The following is a 17,032-nucleotide window of genomic DNA, read 5'->3' as shown; positions in this document are numbered from 1 at the left end:
AAAAAAGGACGTCAGTAGAGGCTGCAGTAGTCTTGTGGTTGCAGTGTGGCATTTGTCTCCACGCAAAAGAATCGACCGGGGGTGGCCCATCAAGACAACGCAACCGTCATATTCCCGATTGAGCAGCATTGAGAGATCTCCCCCAACAACACCCTTCTGAGGACCCCAACCAGATTACAGCCGAGAGGTCTCACTCTGGAGTCTGAGTCTTTCTACAGCTTGACCCCAACCCGTACTCCCAGATTCTCGGGACAACCGGTCACTACTCCTTGCCTGCGCAAGAAAGAATCGACGACTCAGCTACAGTACAGTACCTACCGGATTGTTCGGTTCATTTTGAAGGGTCCACTGTGTGTAGCGTTCCGAGTAGGCTGACTTCGGTGGCCACTTTGAATCTAAGCTGTAGGGTCTACCTAATCGATCGCAACGGGTTTCGACGACGTAGCTGATCAGTCCAACCAACGTTAGCGCGACCGCGATTTACTCGTCCACAGATTGCGGCTGGCCCAAGCCACAGAAACAACAAAGCGAACGGGCACAGAGAGACCGAGGGAAAAAAAAGAGAGGGAACCCCTTGCTTGTCCCCCTGCCTCAAACACGACCGAGCCACCGAGATTCACCATCCATAACTGGATTTTAAACGATTGCCGGCATCTCCTGGACGCTGGCCGGCTTGCGACGGAGGCTTTCATGGCTGGCCAAAGGCCCTAGACCGGTCGAACGGAAAGATGAACTCGCTGAACGCCATATCTGCAAGAATCTCTCCACCAGCAAGCCCAGCGCCCACGCGGTCCAATTCAATCAGCACCATAAGCTTTACAGTGACGTCCGCCGACGGTGACGACAAAGAACCTGCTGATTCTGACTTGGGAGATGCTCGGGCGCTTGCCCCGGAGAATTCGGAGCCGTTAACATCCAATATTAACTCTGACCCCTTTATCCTTTCGAAGCCTGACCAACGGCGCAACGGTGCTACCAAGACCAAAGAGCGCAACGACGACCCAAGCGAATCAACGCCGCTATTATCGAGTGGTCCTGCCAGCACAGAGAAAGAAATGGGCGCACGATCTTCTACATGGCATCGCATTCCGCGACGCGTGGTCAACTCCGTCGTTGACTCCTTGCGGTGGATTCTTACGACCTTTGTCTCGACACCAAGCTACTACCTTATAGCTTGGCTCTATGATGATAATGGAAACTTTGATCCGCTGTTACAGCTCAGGAGACTGTTTGGAGGATCCGCAGGAAGCGCACGGAAACAGTCATTGGATTACCTTGTCGACGGCACAAACGATTTGGACGAGAAGAGCGGCAATGGTGGACTGGCTCCTGAAGGGCGCCGGTTCCCATCGGGCTCATCATCATCGGGGATATCTTCAGAGTCTGAATCGGATTTCGATCGAACACCGGCACGGAGTGAGAAGTCACACACCAGCAGCAGACACAACCGGTCAAAGTCGCTTTCACCATCTGAAGAGATTGCGCCAGCGCGCCGCTCAATAAGAATCAAGCTGCACACCGAGGATGCTATGAGGCAACGGAAGCACCGAAAGACCCAGTCCACCAACAGCCCATCTACGTCCGGGGGTTCCCCCGGAGGCGCCCGCTCCAACGACATTTCCGCCCAGCTCAAATCCCCTACGTCGCCTGCAGGAGCCCTGACCCGGTACCCTAAGACACCAGCACCCCCTAGACCATTGGTTCCGAGGCGACAGCCATCCTATATCAATATCCCCGAGATGTCCGACAGGAAGCACCTGAAGACGCTGATTCTGGATCTTGACGAAACTCTGATACACAGCATGTCCAAGGGTGGGAGGATGAGTTCGGGACACATGGTGGAAGTACGGCTGAATACGACTTATGTAGGCATGGGTGGCCAGGCGTCTATCGGTCCACAGCACCCCATCCTTTACTACGTTCACAAGAGGCCGCACTGTGATCATTTCCTCAGAAGGGTAAGAAATGAAGAGCACAAACCATGAGCTACTCGGATACCGGTCTTTTTCACGTCATCTGACACTCTGCGCTCTAGGTTTACAAATGGTTTAATCTTGTAGTCTTCACTGCATCGGTACAGGAGTACGCGGATCCAGTCATTGACTGGCTTGAGTCAGAGAGGAAGTTCTTCTCGGCCAGGTATTACCGACAGCATTGCACCTTTAGGCATGGAGCCTTTATCAAGGATCTCAGCTCAGTCGAGCCCGATCTGAGCAAGGTGGTTATCTTGGACAATAGCCCGTTGAGCTATCTTTTTCATCAAGGTAATTGCGCATCCACCAGAAGCCGACTCGAAGACTTGTAGACTGACAAATACCTCCTTGCACAGACAACGCTATCCCAATACAAGGCTGGATCAACGATCCGACTGACAATGACCTGTTGAATCTTGTTCCCTTCCTGGAGGGTTTGCAGTATGTTTCCGACGTCCGAGCACTTCTTGCATTGCGAGGTGGGGAGGACGGCCAACATATGGCATGAGGGTCAGTCGAGGTAGACGATCTGATTATGGCATGCACGTGATCGTGGGTGGTTTTGGCTTGGGGTTTATATGTAATTTTTCTTCTGTGCAAAAGAAATTCCATTGCTACGTTTCTTCCTCATAAATCGTTGGTGCTTGCAAAAACTCTTTTGTGTCGACAAATTACTGTGACACCAAGCTAGCAGTGAAAGAGGCTGGCGGTTCACAGAGTTAGCCGCTTGTACCATCCAGGATTTACTGTTTAAACCAAGGTCCCTGCCAAGGTAACGTAGTCTCATAGAAGAGGATACCGGACGCCAGTACGAGACGGATTAACGATCTTTCTTCCTAAACAGTCATCAGTGGACCGGCTCAGACATAGTACAGCCATACACAAGTAAGGTTGGGTGGGTGAATAGGTAAACTTGTTTAGATCATCATCTACTACTGTACTCAAAGGTATCGATATACCGTAATTATGTGTTTACCAAATCCTGTGGCATGAATTCTACTGGCAAGACCGAGTCTCTGAATGTTAATTACAACAAGTCCTCGGTTGGAATGAATTCAAGTTGCTTGTCGTTGAAACATCCAGGCCCTAGAGGTGATCCAATTCTCAAGAGCTAAGTGGGTCGAATGAGATCGAGATCCTCGGCGTGTGCCCCGCCAACTGCTTGACATTCTCAGAGCCACACAACAGGGAGGGAAGCCGTTGAACCTTTTTTCCTGCCCAGCTGAGTTGAAGTGTTCTACATGAGATTAGTGCATCTTGACTGTACGTAATCAAGACCAGTGTGCAAGCACCTGAAGAAGCTCGGTTTCTTTGCGAGGGGAGAGACGCATTTGCAGGTCTTAGCACACATTGAAAAGCTCGGGAGCTTATCCCTGTCGACAGCTCTCCGCCAAACGCACAGCCGCTGGCCCCACAGCTCATAAGGTCATGACATCATGGGACAGATGATGCGCCTGCCTCCTTTGACCTCATCGACCTGTAATGGCACGAACTAAACAAGGCTTGTAGCAAGGGTTTTCAATGCCTTTGGTTGTTGTCTCGTCCTCAGGTACCAGTTCACTCCCGCGTCTAGCCTGCCTGTGCCGTGTTGCGGGAGTGAGCGGACGTACTTTGACAAACATAAAACCCAGCTGCTTGCCCAGATTCTCGATCCATTCTCTTCCTTACCTTCATCACACCAGAAGCAAACAAACAAGTCGACTTGACTTCGCCAACGTTGCCAACAAATTTCACCAACTTTCAAACCACAAATACATCCAAAATGTCTCTTCACTGTAAGCTTTCTCAACTCATAACTATTCGACTTCCCGTCTGGAGTGTTCTCGGCACGTTGCGATTTCGAGGAGTCAAACCAAACTTGACTGGAAGCAATCGGACCATTCCACGAAAACTCAATTGAGAGCTTCCATCTCTGTGGCTTTTTGAATTGATCAATTCACAGGCTAGTATCTGCAATCGAGAGAATTGATAGCGGCTAACCATTCCGTTCTCTGTTCCAGACCTCCCTCCCGTTAAGCCTTCGGCCATTGCCCTCGGTACCGTCTTTTGCCAGACTGCTGAGCTTGCCGGTAAGTCTCATCAACCATCAGGAATCAACCCATCATTTGGCATTGTACTGACGTATCCGGTACCCAATGGCAGTCCTCACCCCCATCTTTGGCGCTACCTACAACCGCGCCAAGGCTGCCAACACTAAGGAGGAGTTCCTTCGCTCAAAGGAGGCCTCCTCTGCTGGAATTGCTTGGGGAACCTCGCTGGTCGGCTCTGCTCTTCAGTCGTATGGTGTCGGTGCCCTCATCAACGCCACTGCCACCCTCAGCTACAAGGGTTCGGCATACCTCGGTGCTCTGATCTTTATGGCTACCTCTGCCCCTGGCGTAAGTTCAGTCCCGATCTCCCTCAAGCCATCACCAAATGAATTATACTAATATAAAATTCACAGTACATCTCGCAAGTCTTCTTGGAGAAGCGCCCGCTTGAGACCGTCGGTGTCAGCGTCGTCGCTAAGGTCATGGAGACTGTTGGCCTCGCCTGCGTCCTGACCTGGTGGGGAACTCGCACCAACCCCTTCGAATAAGCTATTTTAGTCGCACAGTTTGATATGAGGTGGATGAATATGAAGGCGCAATAAAGGCGTCAAGGCTGGCTAGAGTCGTCAATTGTGTTAATTGCAACCACGCGTTTTGTTTCGTTTTCTCTTACCGTAGTTCACAAATAATCAATACCGAAACAAACCAGATACCAATTGAACGATTGGCCATGATGGACATGGTTGACTTGTATGCATGTCACAAGCATGTTTGCAACCGAGTCTTTGCCCAGCTCAATGAGACGAAATGATTGATTGCTTTGCAAACCTTAGCCAGCAGTTGAACAACCGAATGTGAACCCACCTGAACGCCCAAAATGTAAATCATAAACACCATTCCCAGTTTTTGTGCTGACAAGCCAATTCGGCTATCTAACTCCCCCATCACAAATTGATACTCATAGGAGGCCCTTCAGTTGCTTAGCAAACTCTTTCTGTGCCGTGCTGACCAGCTCCTTGTACGCCTTGGGATAGTCATCCTCCTCACCGTCCTCCTCAATTACGTCCTTCTTCTTCTTATCCGCCTCTCGCTTCCTGCCCTGAGCAAGGAGCATCACCACCGACGTGGGACGCTTCGTCTTGGCCGCGGCACCAAGCTCGGCACGTGAGGAAACAAACAGGTAAGGGACATTGCGCTCCTCGCAGTAGACGGGCAGGTGCATGATGACCTCGGCAGGTGAAATGTCTCCAGCAATTATGACGACGCCCGGGACTTCGGTGGTGGTGGCAGTTTTGGTGGGCGCTTTCCGGAGGGCCTTGTTGACCTCTTTTACACCGCGGAGGAGAGCATGCTTCTTGGTAGCTGTTGGATGTAGGAAAATAATTAGCAACGATTAATTCCCTGGTACTTCTCTTCGTGGCCAAACATGAACAGCAGGCTCCGCCTTACCCTTCTTTATCGCCTTCAGGACCTTCTTCTGGATCTTGTCGTCGGCCAGGGGCAGCGCAAACGACACGAGAGCACCCTTGGGCAGCTCGCCCTTGGCAACAATAGCCTTGGCCTCGTCCATCTCCTCGTCAGATTCGGCATCGTCGACGGGGGCAGCCTTGACTGCCGAGCTGGCGGACGACGATTGCAGGTGCTCGTCGATTGCGCTCGCGAGACGCTCCTTGCTCTTCTTGTCCTTCTTGTCCTTCTTTGAAGACTTGGAGACGCCGTCCTTCTCGCTGCGCTTCTTCTCCTTCTTTTCCTTCTTCAGCCTGGCCGCCTCGTCGCCGGCTACATCCTTCTTCTTGTCTGAGCCCATTGTCGTTTTGGGGTGTGAGTTCTGGGGTTTATTTTGCTTCTTGAAAGTTCGCGGTTCTCGCAAAATACCACAAGCCCCGAGATCAGCGGCTTATGCGGATACGGGTATTATTGAAGGCCGGTTGAAAAAAAAAAAATACAAGCCTCTTTGTTGCGCCGGCGAGCTTATCCTGAACTTTTTCGAGCTAGTCGCGTTGGTGTCTGCGAACTTTTTTTTTGTTCGGTAAAATTTTGATCCCACACCAATTCCCCACAGACAGGCAACTCCGAATTGAGACAGTGCTGCACACCGTCCGTTTACTGTACTCTGACCAAGTTGTATTTGTTTCCACCTCATACTCCAAAAGGATAGGTATATTCTAGAAGTTATCCCTTCGTACGATTCGGATGGACACAGACACAGTAAAGACTGCTGTAGTAAGTGATTCAGGTCGAGCGGATGAGGGGCTGGGTCCCTTCATCGATGTCAATACTTCAACACTGGGAGATAAATACAAGCACCAGGACTACTTGGCCGCCAAATATTCAATTCATAAGCTCAGCATGAGAGAGTGCACACATTGCATGACTACCACGGGATATCGATATATGACTTACACTTCATACAACGATGGACTGCTACACCACACCAAGGTTTGAGGCATTCATGTTCGGGGCATTAGGCCTGACTTCGTCCCAAATCTCAGCGGCTCTAGGCCGGTAACACACCCACATCGCTCGCCGTTTTACTTGCATCATCTGCCCATTTGCTTGTAATTACCCTACTACGTATTATAAGACAAGTGAGTTTGGAACTTTGGTAAGGTATTGGGCCCTGAAGCTGGGGGTGGGGAATGTGGTTGGGTCGGACACTGGTTCTCGATAAGCCGGCGTTGCCATGATTGCAGGGATCAAATGATAGCAGCGAGGCGGGGCGGGGATCCCATGACGGTTAGTGGGGACCGCCGTTTAGTACAGCGTCACGAGTCTCCCATGGATCCAAGCGGAAGTCAGTCAGTGGTTTGAACCACCCATAGTCCCCGGCGGGACTTGGAGAGTAAGTAGCCTCTTCGTCACAGTGGAGGTGAGTGAGTATACTGCCTATTCGTACTAACAAATGGACAGGATGCTGGACCCTGCATCTCTCGTGACTACACTTGTGTCTCTCCTAATCATCAACAAACTCGTGCACGCCCAGTTTTATGACCCTCCCACTTTAGGGGTCAGGTACCCAAACTCACTGATCCCAACCATTTCTTTCCTTTGCATCATCCTTTTACAGCTGCTACTCTCTTCCCGACGTCTTTCAGGCGCCACTCCCCTTTGCCTATTGAGCTATCTTAGGTGCCTACCTACGTATTAATAACACAAGCTCCCAGCCTACCTGTATCTATGATCGTTATCCGAACAAACGCAGTCGCCGTCACGTCATCGCACGCGTCCATGCTGTGAACGAACCGAACATGACAAGCCCCGCAACTCAACACCCAGACCTCCCATCACCTGAGGCTGCAGTCTATCGCGTCCAGCCTGTGGGTTGACCACGGCTACGGCCTTTTTTCTCTCTCTTTTCTGGAAACTCCAAACGCCTCAGCACATAATCGCTTAGCAAACACTCGCGAGGCCCCCGGCGGCCTGGCAGCCAGCACGACGAGATGGCGACTCTCTTCCAGTCCTTCCGGGGCTCGGCCATGCCCAAGCGACTGCTTCGCTACGCCCTTGCACGTCTCGACCTGCTCGACTCGGACGCACTTGACCTGGACAATCTAGATCTCGCCATCGGCCGGAATACCGTGTTGGAATTTCGTGATGTTGGCATCAAGCTTCCAGTGCGTCTACGGTTGAAATCACCATGGTTTTGCCCTTCTTGTCTGCATCATACTAATCACATAATCTCACCTTGCAGAAACTGGCTAAACTCCTCGGCCTGCCACCTACATTCACCCTACTAAAAGCCAAGGTTATCCTGCTCCGCGTCACGATCCCAATGGACATCTACAGCAGCTCTCTGAAAATCGAGGTAGACCGGGTCGATGTTCAGCTCAAGGTGGATTCCAAGGATGATATCGATGGAAGGTCCCGGACTACAATACGAGGGCCTACGGATGTGGTGCCCAACACCGTTGATTTGGCCCAGTCTTTCTTGGAACAGCAGTCACCGAAAGAGAAGGAGGAGTTGGAAGCAGCCCTTTCCGCAGAGACGCAAGACGTTGGGGGTTCCCTTGTTCTCGGCGAGGACGAGGATGAGCAAGACGAGGGTAGCTATGGAACAGGCCAGGCCCTCTCATTGCCTGCCTTCCTTGCCAACTTTCTCCAGGGCATTGTGGATCGCACTCAGATACAGATCCGAGGAGTTACCTTTCAGCTCGATGTCAGTGTTCCTTTGGAACCCAACTTGAATGCCCCGGATGTTGTCACTGTGAAGCTTGCACTCGGTCAGATCGATGTTGAAGGGGTCACCACAAGCCTTGGATCAGATGAACAGGACCGCCCCAAGTTTGTTCATAAAGAGGGAAAGCGTCTTGTATCTCTGCAGGATATCACCGCATTCCTCATCTCCGAAGCGAATGTATTCTCGACTTTTGAGAGGACCACGTCTGTTCCACCTTCACTCAGCCCACAATCTTCAGCTGCGTCGGCCCTGAGAAGTCCGGTATCACGAGAATCTACATCCATGCCTTTCCAGGAGCAAGAAGTCGAGGGGCGGTCGACGCAGCTTCCTAGTTTTGAAGATAATCTGGGGGACAGTGAGGCCGCACTCAACATACCCTATGACCTGAGTGATGAAGATGACCAGGAACCCGGGAACAAGACAGCAGCGTCATCAATGTCTACACCAAGGGCCTCAATCCTCCATGACCACTTGGCACATCAAGACGAATCGTCCTCTTTCCTGCAAGGTTTTACGCCATATACGGCAGCGACACCGGGCATACATCTTGATGCAGATCAGATGGACGAAATGTCACCACAACCTGCACATGATCTATCAACACACAATCAAATATCGCTGTCCAACTCGGTACTCTCAAATTCCAGCAGTGGAAGCTCAGGCCAAGAACCCACCGAAGACCTCACAGAATCACATCTTTACACGCATGAAGACGCAGAAAGCATGTATATGAGCGCCTTTTCCCAACATGAACCCACCCCGCAAAGTGTGGTGCCGAATGAGTTATACATAGATCCAAGTGAGTCAAGCGTAGGGGTATCCTCGCCACAAGGAACCAGAGACGAACCAAGTTCATCGCTGGGCGCAACGTACGGTCTCGAAGACTCCCAAGCTTCCTCAACAATTGGGTTTCAAGGGCTGAAGACGTCGCCGGGGCTGGATGCATCCACCATATCGGAACAAAGTGATTCCAGTCCTGCCCCAATCATTCCTCCTTCGTCGGATGGAAATACCGAGGCAGGGCCAGAGTCGTCAATCCAAGGAGAGCGGCATGATAGGAAATCTCAATCACCGAACGAGTGTCTAACCCCCCGCGAGCCAACCCGGCTTGCCAAGAAGGTGTTGGCCCTCGACACGCTTTCTCTTTACCTGCCCTCGTCACAAAAGAGTGTGCACGTTGTCCCACTCGACGGCCAATCGTCGCCTGGTGAACCTCAACCCCTGAGTCCTAGCCTTGCCAGTTCAGTATTCCCTCATGTCCCCGGTGCGTTCGGTGCGAGTACCTCATTGCCTCCTAGCCCCCCTCCGATAAGTCCTACGTCTATTGAACTGGATAACCAAGAGCCCAATGACGGTATCCTTGAAGCAATCTTATCTCCCATTAGCATCCAGTTTGATGCCTCTATTGGCTTTATTCTGGCGATGGTGGTCTCAAGACTGCTTGGAGCTATCAGTCCTAGCAAGGAGGAACCAGCCCAACAGACAGCGAAGGACAACCCGAGCGCAACGAACCAAGCAACGGATCATCAAGCCGTCAAAGTGACTTTGCAGGCCGTTTCTATACTGTTCTTGGAGCGACTTGGTGGTGTTTCCGAAGCTCCAGACAGCATCTTTGGTGTACGCACTTCAAAATTCGATGAAGATATACTTCTGCAAGCGCAGCTGCGAAATGTTCAGTGTTTGTTGTCATCAGACGAAACGGTGATCGATGCCGAAGGCTTCACGTTTGGATATGCTGGGGACGATAACCACATCATCTCATTTGACAGGAGCAAAGAGATGATGGCCTCCGTCAAAGATGCTGTACCATCACCAGGCTCGGAAGTTTCCATAAAGCTCAAGAAGGGGGGGCCGTCTTCCAAAATTGACATTGCAACGTTGCCACTTCAGATATGCCTCGATCTTCGCCGCCTCGACGAGACTTTTAGCTGGTTTGGCGGTTTGAGTAGCTTCCTTAATATGGGCTCATCCATCGCCTCCATCAATGGCATCGGCAACTCCCAGCCCGCAAAGCCACCAGCACGTCCGGCCTCCCGAGGTGTCAAGTTTGACACTCCCATAAATCCAGACGATCGGTCTGCCACATCTGACAACAAGATCAATATGCGTATCAACACGGTGCGACTGGATTTGATCGGCAAGGATTGCAACGTTATTTTGGAGACCAGTGCATTCAAGCTTGTGAGCCGAGATGAGGGTATCGGCATCGCCCTGCGCAAAATTCAAGTCCATGGACCGTACTCCAACGAAAGTGGCCCACATCCACCCATTTCGGTTACCATCACCGGCTCGCGGATTGAGTATTCGATGACTCCTAAGGAGGCTGACTTGGAGCGTCTTTTGGAGCTAATATCTCCGTCGAAGCTCAGAGACACCCCGGATGATGATGAGATCATGGTTGACACCCTCCTTCGGCAGAGAAGAAAGGGCTCGGTCCTGCGACTTAAGTTCGACAATGTTGCTGCTGACATTTCGAATATTCCACATCTTGGTTGCTTGCCATCACTTGGTGAAGATCTCGCTCGATTAGGGACTGTTGCCAAGTATCTTCCTGAGGACGACCGGCCGGGTCTCATGTCACTGATTCTTGTGCGAAATGCCCACGTTTCTGTTGACGTCGGCGGGAGATTTGGTGTCATTTCGGCTTCAATGGCTCATTTCGATGTGGCCCACGTCAGTGTACCGTCGCTGTTGGCGGTAGCAGCCAGATCTCTCGAGGTTAACCGCAACCAGATAGAAGAGCTGGTAGGGTCTTCTCTTTTGGCATCACATGGCGACGAGGAGACGCCTGTTCTAGTGATACGTCTAATCGGTGGTACTGTCGAGCCTACCATAACAGTAAAGCTCCGCGGGCTCAACGTCGAGTACAGGGTTCCTACGATTATCGACCTCCTGAATCTTGGCGAGGATGCGACACCGCAGGATTTCGAAGCCGGCCTCGCCGCCTCTGTTGCTCAATTTGGAGAACAGGCTCACGTTGCTATCTCGGGTACATCTGCTATAACAGCAGACTCGAGAACTATCGGGCAGGACCGCCAAAAGCTACCTGTTGTTGAACTATATTTTCTTGATTGTGTGGTTGGTCTCAATCCTCTCGGCATGACTTCCAAGATGGGCATTGTCCTCTCAGATAGTTGCCTCAAGGTTTGGCTAGAGGAGAAAGGCGACGCCAAAGCAACCTGGCACATCAAGCAGGCATCAATACTTTTGATCGACGATGTCGCTCTCCTTGACCCTGAAGGCAAGCAAAACGTCAAACGACATGTACATCGACCATCAGATCCCGTCAGCGCCAAGATCTGGGACATGGACTCTGTATTGTGTGCTCAAGGATTCGTTAGCATTAGCCAGATCCGCGCTGCCATCATACGGGTCAAAGCCATACAGGACGAGGATGGACAGCGTCTCATTGACGTGGAGGTTCAAGACAATTTCCTCGTTCTCGAGACATGCGCCGATTCCACTCAAACTCTGATCGGTCTAGGCAACGCCTTGAAACCACCAACACCACCCAGCAAGGAGAACAAGTTCAAAACAGAGATCGTTCCTATTGAGGACATGCTGGCATCCATTTCTCAGGACGCATTCGGGAAAGCCGAAGGCGACTACAACTTTGACGATGATTTTGGAGAACCTGAGGAATCCGATTGGACTGAGGATGACCTTGATGAAGACTTGGATATTATGGGTGCCTTGGGGTCGCAAGATGATGGACAGAACACACGACAGCTACTATTCGACGCTACTTCATCTTCGATAATGTCGGATCGCACGACGACGCAATACGCCAATGACGAAGTCATATTCAGCGGTTTCAGCGAGAACCCCAGCCACGCCAACAGTCCCGATATGTCTGTCGAGAATGCCTTCTTTGCATCCGTCCCTGCCAGCGAAACCCCACAGCCCGAATGGAAGTCAGCAAAGATGCGAGAAGTTGTGCCCAAGGAGGCGACAATAAAGAAGTATCCCCTGAAAATAAAGATCAGGGACATGCACCTCATTTGGAACTTGTTCGACGGGTACGACTGGCAGCGGACAAGGGAGACTATCGGCAAGACTGTGGAGGAGATTCAGGCAAAAGCATATGAACGAAGAGCACGGATGGACAGGCGAATGGGTTATCATGAAGAAGACGGGCTTGAGGAGGAAGCTGTGAGTGACTTCTTGTTCAACTCGATCTACATCGGCATTCCATCACATCAGGACCCTCGGGAACTATCGCAGAACATCAATCAAGAGTTGTACGGCATCAACCCTTCCGACACGGAATCGGTCGCAACGACAGCATTCACCACTACCACCAGCCGCATGGGTGGACCATCTAGACCAAAAGGGAAAAGGCTGAAGCTCACCAGGAGCAAGCACCACAAGATCACCTTTGAGCTCAGTGGAGTCAACGCAGTAGTGCGCCTGCTAGAGCCGGGTTCTGAAGAGACGCAAAGCCTGATAAGAGTGCACATCCGCGATCTCGATGTGTACGACCACGTCCCTACGTCTACATGGAAGAGGTTTGCAATGTACGATGAAGACCATGGCCCGCGCGAGATGGGAGTCCCAATGGTCGACCTCAAGGTCCGCATCGTCAGGCCTGTGCTCGACGTCACTGCCGAGGAAATAGTGATGTTTGTGAATGTTCTTCCGCTACGACTGCATGTCGACCAAGACGCTTTGGACTTCATCACGCGCTTTTTCGGGTTCAAGGATGACACAATCAAAACGACAAGCTCTCCTAGCGACGTGCCCTTCATCCAGCGCGCCGAGATTTACGACATACCGGTCAAGCTCGATTTTAAACCCAAGCGCGTCGACTACGCAGGTATTCGGTCCGGACGCACGACTGAGTTCATGAACTTCATCATTCTTGACAACGCCAGCATGGTGATGCGGCATGCGATCATTTATGGAGCACTGGGTTTTGAGCGGTTCGGTGAGATGCTCAACGACGTTTGGATGCCCGAGATCAAGCGTCACCAGCTGCCTGGTGTTCTTGCCGGTCTAGCACCGGTACGGTCGCTTGTTGATGTTGGCAGTGGTTTCCGCCACCTTTACGAGATTCCCATCCGCGAGTACAAACGAAATGGTCGGGTTGTCCGTTCGATTGGCAAAGGCGCGGCGGCATTTGCCCGCACTACTGGCACTGAGTTGATTAAACTAGGGGCCAAGGTGGCGATTGGAACACAAAACATGCTCCAGGGTGCCGAGGGCCTTCTCGTCGAAACCCCAGAGCACAATAGGTATGGAGTTGCGGGGCCATCCACGGTGCAAAGACCAGGTGAATGGGAGGAGATCGACGACTCGGAAGAGGATATCCGCCACCAAATCTCACTGTATGCAAACCAGCCCACGGGTGTCATCCAAGGGCTGCGTCATGGGTACAGAAGTCTTAGCCGCGACATTAGCATCGCGCGGCAGGCCATCATTGCGGTGCCAGGTGAAGTGAGGGAGAGCTCAAGTGCAACAGGTGCGGCCAAGGCCGTTCTCGAAAAGGCGCCGATTTTCATCTTCAGACCCGCAATAGGGGCTACGAAGGCTATCGGTCAAACGCTTCTGGGGGCGACAAACAGTCTAGATCCGCAAAACCTTCGGCGCATGGACAATGTGAGTCTGACGAACCCCTGTTTTCTTGGGTTTTTTTTTTTTTTTTTTTTAGCGGAAGTACTGACTTTGGTTCGGCAGAAATACAAACCGGACCCTAAATCCTAGCGGGCAAGCTGGAGAATGTGAAAGGCTTGGATGTGCCAGCATGTGATGTCCTTTTTATTTGTTTGTTTTTTTTCTCACGTGGAGCCCTACTAAGGGTCTACTAAGGGGAGGATTCTTATATCGGAGAGATCAGTGATGATCAGAACCTTATGGAAGGTACCATTCTTTCGGACTGCTTTTTCTTACCTAAGCGACACGCATAAGGCGTTCTACGGATTATATCGGCGGGTTGCTTGCTATATTTTGTACATGTTTTGTTTTCGCATTATATCCGGCGTCATCACCTTCCTGGGCGGGTAGGAGTACAGGGCATATCTAGTTCTGATTTTGTACGAGATGCAGATTGCTAACATAGAAGAACAAATCATTGCTCTAGTATTCTTCAAGGTTTGACGATTGTTTACCAAATACCATCTAGGTGCCTATAGACTTGTGTGCAACGCCGTGGCAGTTCTTTAACATGCAAGCTTGTCGGTGGCAACCACAATAGGCGCATTTTAAACCACAACGGACCCCTACTTTGACAATATCCAAAGGCTGGGAAGCACATAACGAGCACTATCGTCAGTGTTTAAGCTTCCCACCTAGGTATGCCCTTCCTAGCTTATACCTAAGGTACCTAGCAAGCTGAGTGGCACGGTAGTGCTTTCGCCTTATAAATACGAGCCGCTCCCCCCCTCTCTCTCTCGCTCTCTCTTGCTTTCGAGGTTTTCCTGCATTTCTTCCCATTCTTCCCTCTTGCACCTTCCTTGGAATACCTACTTTCAAGCGGTCCATACCAGATGTCTGTCTTCATTTGACAGCATAAATGCCTTATTTACCTGGACAAGGTGCCAATACAAGCTACAAGATGAGTGGACAATCTTATTACATACCTGCAACACCAACCGAGGACGCCATCGCAGAAAAAAATCACAACTCTGAACAGGCACCGACCATGGGAGGACCTACCCCATCTCCGAGGAGCAGAAGTCGGAGCAAGTCGTCTGTCTCTGTCAACGGCAACTCTAGGCTTAGTGGCCCCTTGAACGACCCCTTCCAAATGTTCATGGAGAGTTTTGCGGGCCATGCCGGCGGTTCTCGGGTTTCTTTGGCGAAAAAGTCGTCCGAGTCAAGAGGAATTGCCGGACGCTATCCCGAGTTCTTTGAGGGAGAAGTCTGTCGTGCTCAGCTCAAGACGTTTCTGGCCGACCAGCCGCCCGACGCATGGGATCATGGTTGGGTGGAGATCAAGAGCGACGGTACTGCGACTTTTGCTTCGAAGCGCCAAATGCACGTTTGCAGACAGCTAGTCAAGCTCATCGTCCTCTCGCATCTTCTCGTCTTCAACTCGAACCGTCTCCTCACCCAGGCGCTTCGGGACATGCTGCCGCTGGAGGTCGACTCTGCCTTGTTCAATCAGGTACGAAACGAGGCGTACGCTCTTTTCAGCAAGTACGAGGACGAGTTTCTCTGGGAAGGTAGCTACGTAAGTTCTCGCGATTTTATGATTTGTTGCTCTTGAAATTCTGAATAAGAACATCGTGACTAGTCAGAATTTGTTCAACTAACCTCGTGTGTGTGTGGACAGCAACTGGTCAACAACATGCTGGACCGTCATGGCCATGCTGTGACGGGCGACTTCCGCCTTGACCCCGAAGTTTGGGAGCGCACCGCCGAGAACCTCATTCACACAGAGCAGTTCCTGCTGGACACATTCACCAAGGAACTCTGGCTTCAACACTTTGACATGTTCGAGGATCTCGCCGACTGGGACGCTGTGTTTGAGGACCGCAACGCCATGCCCTTCTTCTTCATCAGCACCCTCTATACCACGATCTGCTTTGAGATGGTCGAGGTGGTCCTCAGTGAGCGCCGCATGAACCCGGCCGAGCCGGAGGAGGTCATGACCAACACCGAGGCCAAGGACAATGAGGTGCTGGCAGCAGCCGCCACACGCGACACGATGCGCTGGAACACAGACCCGGAGGGACGGGCGCACATGCACTGCTTCCTCGAGATGATGGGCGCGCACCCGGACTTTTTTGACGTGGAGCTGGACTTGTTCCCGTGGATCCAATGGAAGGAGCCCTCAACAGATGCACTGCTCATGGAAATCGCCAAGAAGACAATGCGCCACCGCTACGTCAAGAAGAATGTGCCCAGGGCCCCCAAGAGGGATACCCACATCAAGATTTCGGAAGCCATGCAGGTCGACTGAGGTGGTGTCGTACAACCTGCTCTATTTGACCTGACGCAGGTGTCAAGTCTTTCTCGAGAACCGAGAGCTCAACTATGGGATGAATACAATTGGGTTTTTTCTTAGGGGTGTCAAGATGTTGAGTGCTTTTGGAGCATGATTCCTTGGTTTTGTCTAGTGGGAGTCTCTGCTTACTGTGATCCTTTGGACCTTTTGACTTCAATCTTGGTACGGATGGGACAGGTGAGATAGGCTATGAGGCGCTGTGTGGTGTTCCTGCATTGTCGGGCACACGGGCTAAGCTCTCGATTGCCTGTCCGCCTGAAATATTTTGCCTCAGGTTGCGCTATTGTTGAATACTTTGCCTTGGGGTTTGCATGTTTTTCGTCTTTAATACTTGGGCTGTTGGTTGGCTTCTATTTGCTTTTCTCTTTGTTTTGTTTTCTTTCCAAGACAGCCGGCGGGCATGTTTAAATGTTTTGTGTGTCGGCTACTTTTTTTTATTACCTGATGGTGACACAACCTAGGTATCTCGATAAATTGATGAGATAGTTGTTTAACACAAAGTTGCCTTGTTATTTTTGACCAAGCCTACGGACGGATTACCGACGAAACAAAGACAGGCACAACTGTATCAAGCGATGCCAAAGTGACGTTCCTCTGTCCTTGGCTCAACCCAAACACTATGAAACATGCGGGAATGCTCTCCGTTGGTCTGATCCAACGTCTTTCTTTACTCGGTAGTATATATATGTATATATCATCCAAAAGAGCATGATGAGCCAGGACCAATGTGCCCTAGAGACCCCGGGGGAGGGAGCCAAGATGTTATTTTTGGTGTAAAGGGAGGAGAAACACAATGCCTCACCGCGAGGTCGTGTTGGCTCTTTTGAACAGGAGATGAGAGCACGTCCAAACGCTCAAAGAGGCGTTTATGGCGAAAATTCGGGAGGAAAGTCCCGGCCGCGCG

At 51.3% G+C, this 17,032-nt stretch overlaps 5 protein-coding genes across 5 annotated transcripts; 4 read left to right on the top strand and 1 right to left on the bottom strand.

Annotated features, from left to right (window-relative positions):
- The first annotated feature begins 63 nt into the window (after nucleotides 1-63).
- Nucleotides 64-2,607, top strand: MGG_06001 (nuclear envelope morphology protein 1). The gene is made up of 4 exons (XM_003711799.1): nucleotides 64-402; nucleotides 469-1,958; nucleotides 2,036-2,264; nucleotides 2,330-2,607. Exons 2-4 carry the CDS (start codon nucleotides 729-731, stop codon nucleotides 2,479-2,481), a joined length of 1,611 nt encoding a protein of 536 aa, XP_003711847.1. The 5' UTR covers nucleotides 64-402; nucleotides 469-728; the 3' UTR covers nucleotides 2,482-2,607.
- A 921-nt stretch (nucleotides 2,608-3,528) lies between these two features.
- On the top strand, nucleotides 3,529-4,791 carry MGG_06000 (uncharacterized protein). The gene is made up of 4 exons (XM_003711798.1): nucleotides 3,529-3,748; nucleotides 3,974-4,042; nucleotides 4,116-4,351; nucleotides 4,417-4,791. Exons 1-4 carry the CDS (start codon nucleotides 3,736-3,738, stop codon nucleotides 4,549-4,551), a joined length of 453 nt encoding a protein of 150 aa, XP_003711846.1. The 5' UTR covers nucleotides 3,529-3,735; the 3' UTR covers nucleotides 4,552-4,791.
- Nucleotides 4,792-4,961: 170 nt separating this feature from the next.
- MGG_05999 (H/ACA ribonucleoprotein complex subunit 2) lies at nucleotides 4,962-5,810 on the bottom strand (the record flags this gene model as incomplete). The annotated part of the gene is made up of 2 exons (XM_003711797.1): nucleotides 4,962-5,365; nucleotides 5,453-5,810. 2 exons carry the CDS (start codon nucleotides 5,808-5,810, stop codon nucleotides 4,962-4,964), a joined length of 762 nt encoding a protein of 253 aa, XP_003711845.1.
- A 982-nt stretch (nucleotides 5,811-6,792) lies between these two features.
- On the top strand, nucleotides 6,793-14,261 carry MGG_16734 (autophagy-like protein 2). The gene is made up of 3 exons (XM_003711796.1): nucleotides 6,793-7,617; nucleotides 7,695-13,778; nucleotides 13,857-14,261. The coding sequence occupies exons 1-3, from the start codon at nucleotides 7,444-7,446 to the stop codon at nucleotides 13,881-13,883; spliced, it is 6,285 nt and encodes a 2,094-aa protein (XP_003711844.1). The 5' UTR covers nucleotides 6,793-7,443; the 3' UTR covers nucleotides 13,884-14,261.
- On the top strand, nucleotides 14,191-16,648 carry MGG_16733 (uncharacterized protein). Its single transcript, XM_003711795.1, has 2 exons — nucleotides 14,191-15,351; nucleotides 15,454-16,648. Exons 1-2 carry the CDS (start codon nucleotides 14,692-14,694, stop codon nucleotides 16,081-16,083), a joined length of 1,290 nt encoding a protein of 429 aa, XP_003711843.1. The 5' UTR covers nucleotides 14,191-14,691; the 3' UTR covers nucleotides 16,084-16,648.
- Nucleotides 16,649-17,032: the final 384 nt, after the last annotated feature.

The sequence above is a fragment of the Pyricularia oryzae genome, chromosome 3 (genome assembly GCF_000002495.2).
Source record: "Pyricularia oryzae 70-15 chromosome 3, whole genome shotgun sequence".
Lineage (NCBI taxonomy): Eukaryota > Fungi > Ascomycota > Sordariomycetes > Magnaporthales > Pyriculariaceae > Pyricularia > Pyricularia oryzae.
The sequence above is the reverse complement of the archived record's forward strand: the minus strand, read 5'-3'. Positions and strand labels throughout refer to the sequence as shown.

Excerpts from the sequence above, each read along its gene's own strand:
- MGG_06000 (XM_003711798.1), top strand. Across the intron at positions 4,043-4,115 it reads CCAGACTGCTGAGCTTGCCG|TCCTCACCCCCATCTTTGGC; the intron begins GTAAGTCTCATC and ends ACCCAATGGCAG. Across the intron at positions 4,352-4,416 it reads TGGCTACCTCTGCCCCTGGC|TACATCTCGCAAGTCTTCTT; the intron begins GTAAGTTCAGTC and ends TAAAATTCACAG.
- MGG_16734 (XM_003711796.1), top strand. The coding sequence starts at position 7,444 with ATGGCGACTCTCTTCCAGTCCTTCCGGGGCTCGGCCATGCCCAAGCGA. Across the intron at positions 7,618-7,694 it reads ATGTTGGCATCAAGCTTCCA|AAACTGGCTAAACTCCTCGG; the intron begins GTGCGTCTACGG and ends CTCACCTTGCAG. Across the intron at positions 13,779-13,856 it reads ACCTTCGGCGCATGGACAAT|AAATACAAACCGGACCCTAA; the intron begins GTGAGTCTGACG and ends TTGGTTCGGCAG.
- MGG_16733 (XM_003711795.1), top strand. The coding sequence starts at position 14,692 with ATGCCTTATTTACCTGGACAAGGTGCCAATACAAGCTACAAGATGAGT. Across the intron at positions 15,352-15,453 it reads TTCTCTGGGAAGGTAGCTAC|CAACTGGTCAACAACATGCT; the intron begins GTAAGTTCTCGC and ends GTGTGTGGACAG.
- MGG_06001 (XM_003711799.1), top strand. The coding sequence starts at position 729 with ATGAACTCGCTGAACGCCATATCTGCAAGAATCTCTCCACCAGCAAGC. Across the intron at positions 1,959-2,035 it reads GTGATCATTTCCTCAGAAGG|GTTTACAAATGGTTTAATCT; the intron begins GTAAGAAATGAA and ends TCTGCGCTCTAG. Across the intron at positions 2,265-2,329 it reads GAGCTATCTTTTTCATCAAG|ACAACGCTATCCCAATACAA; the intron begins GTAATTGCGCAT and ends CTCCTTGCACAG.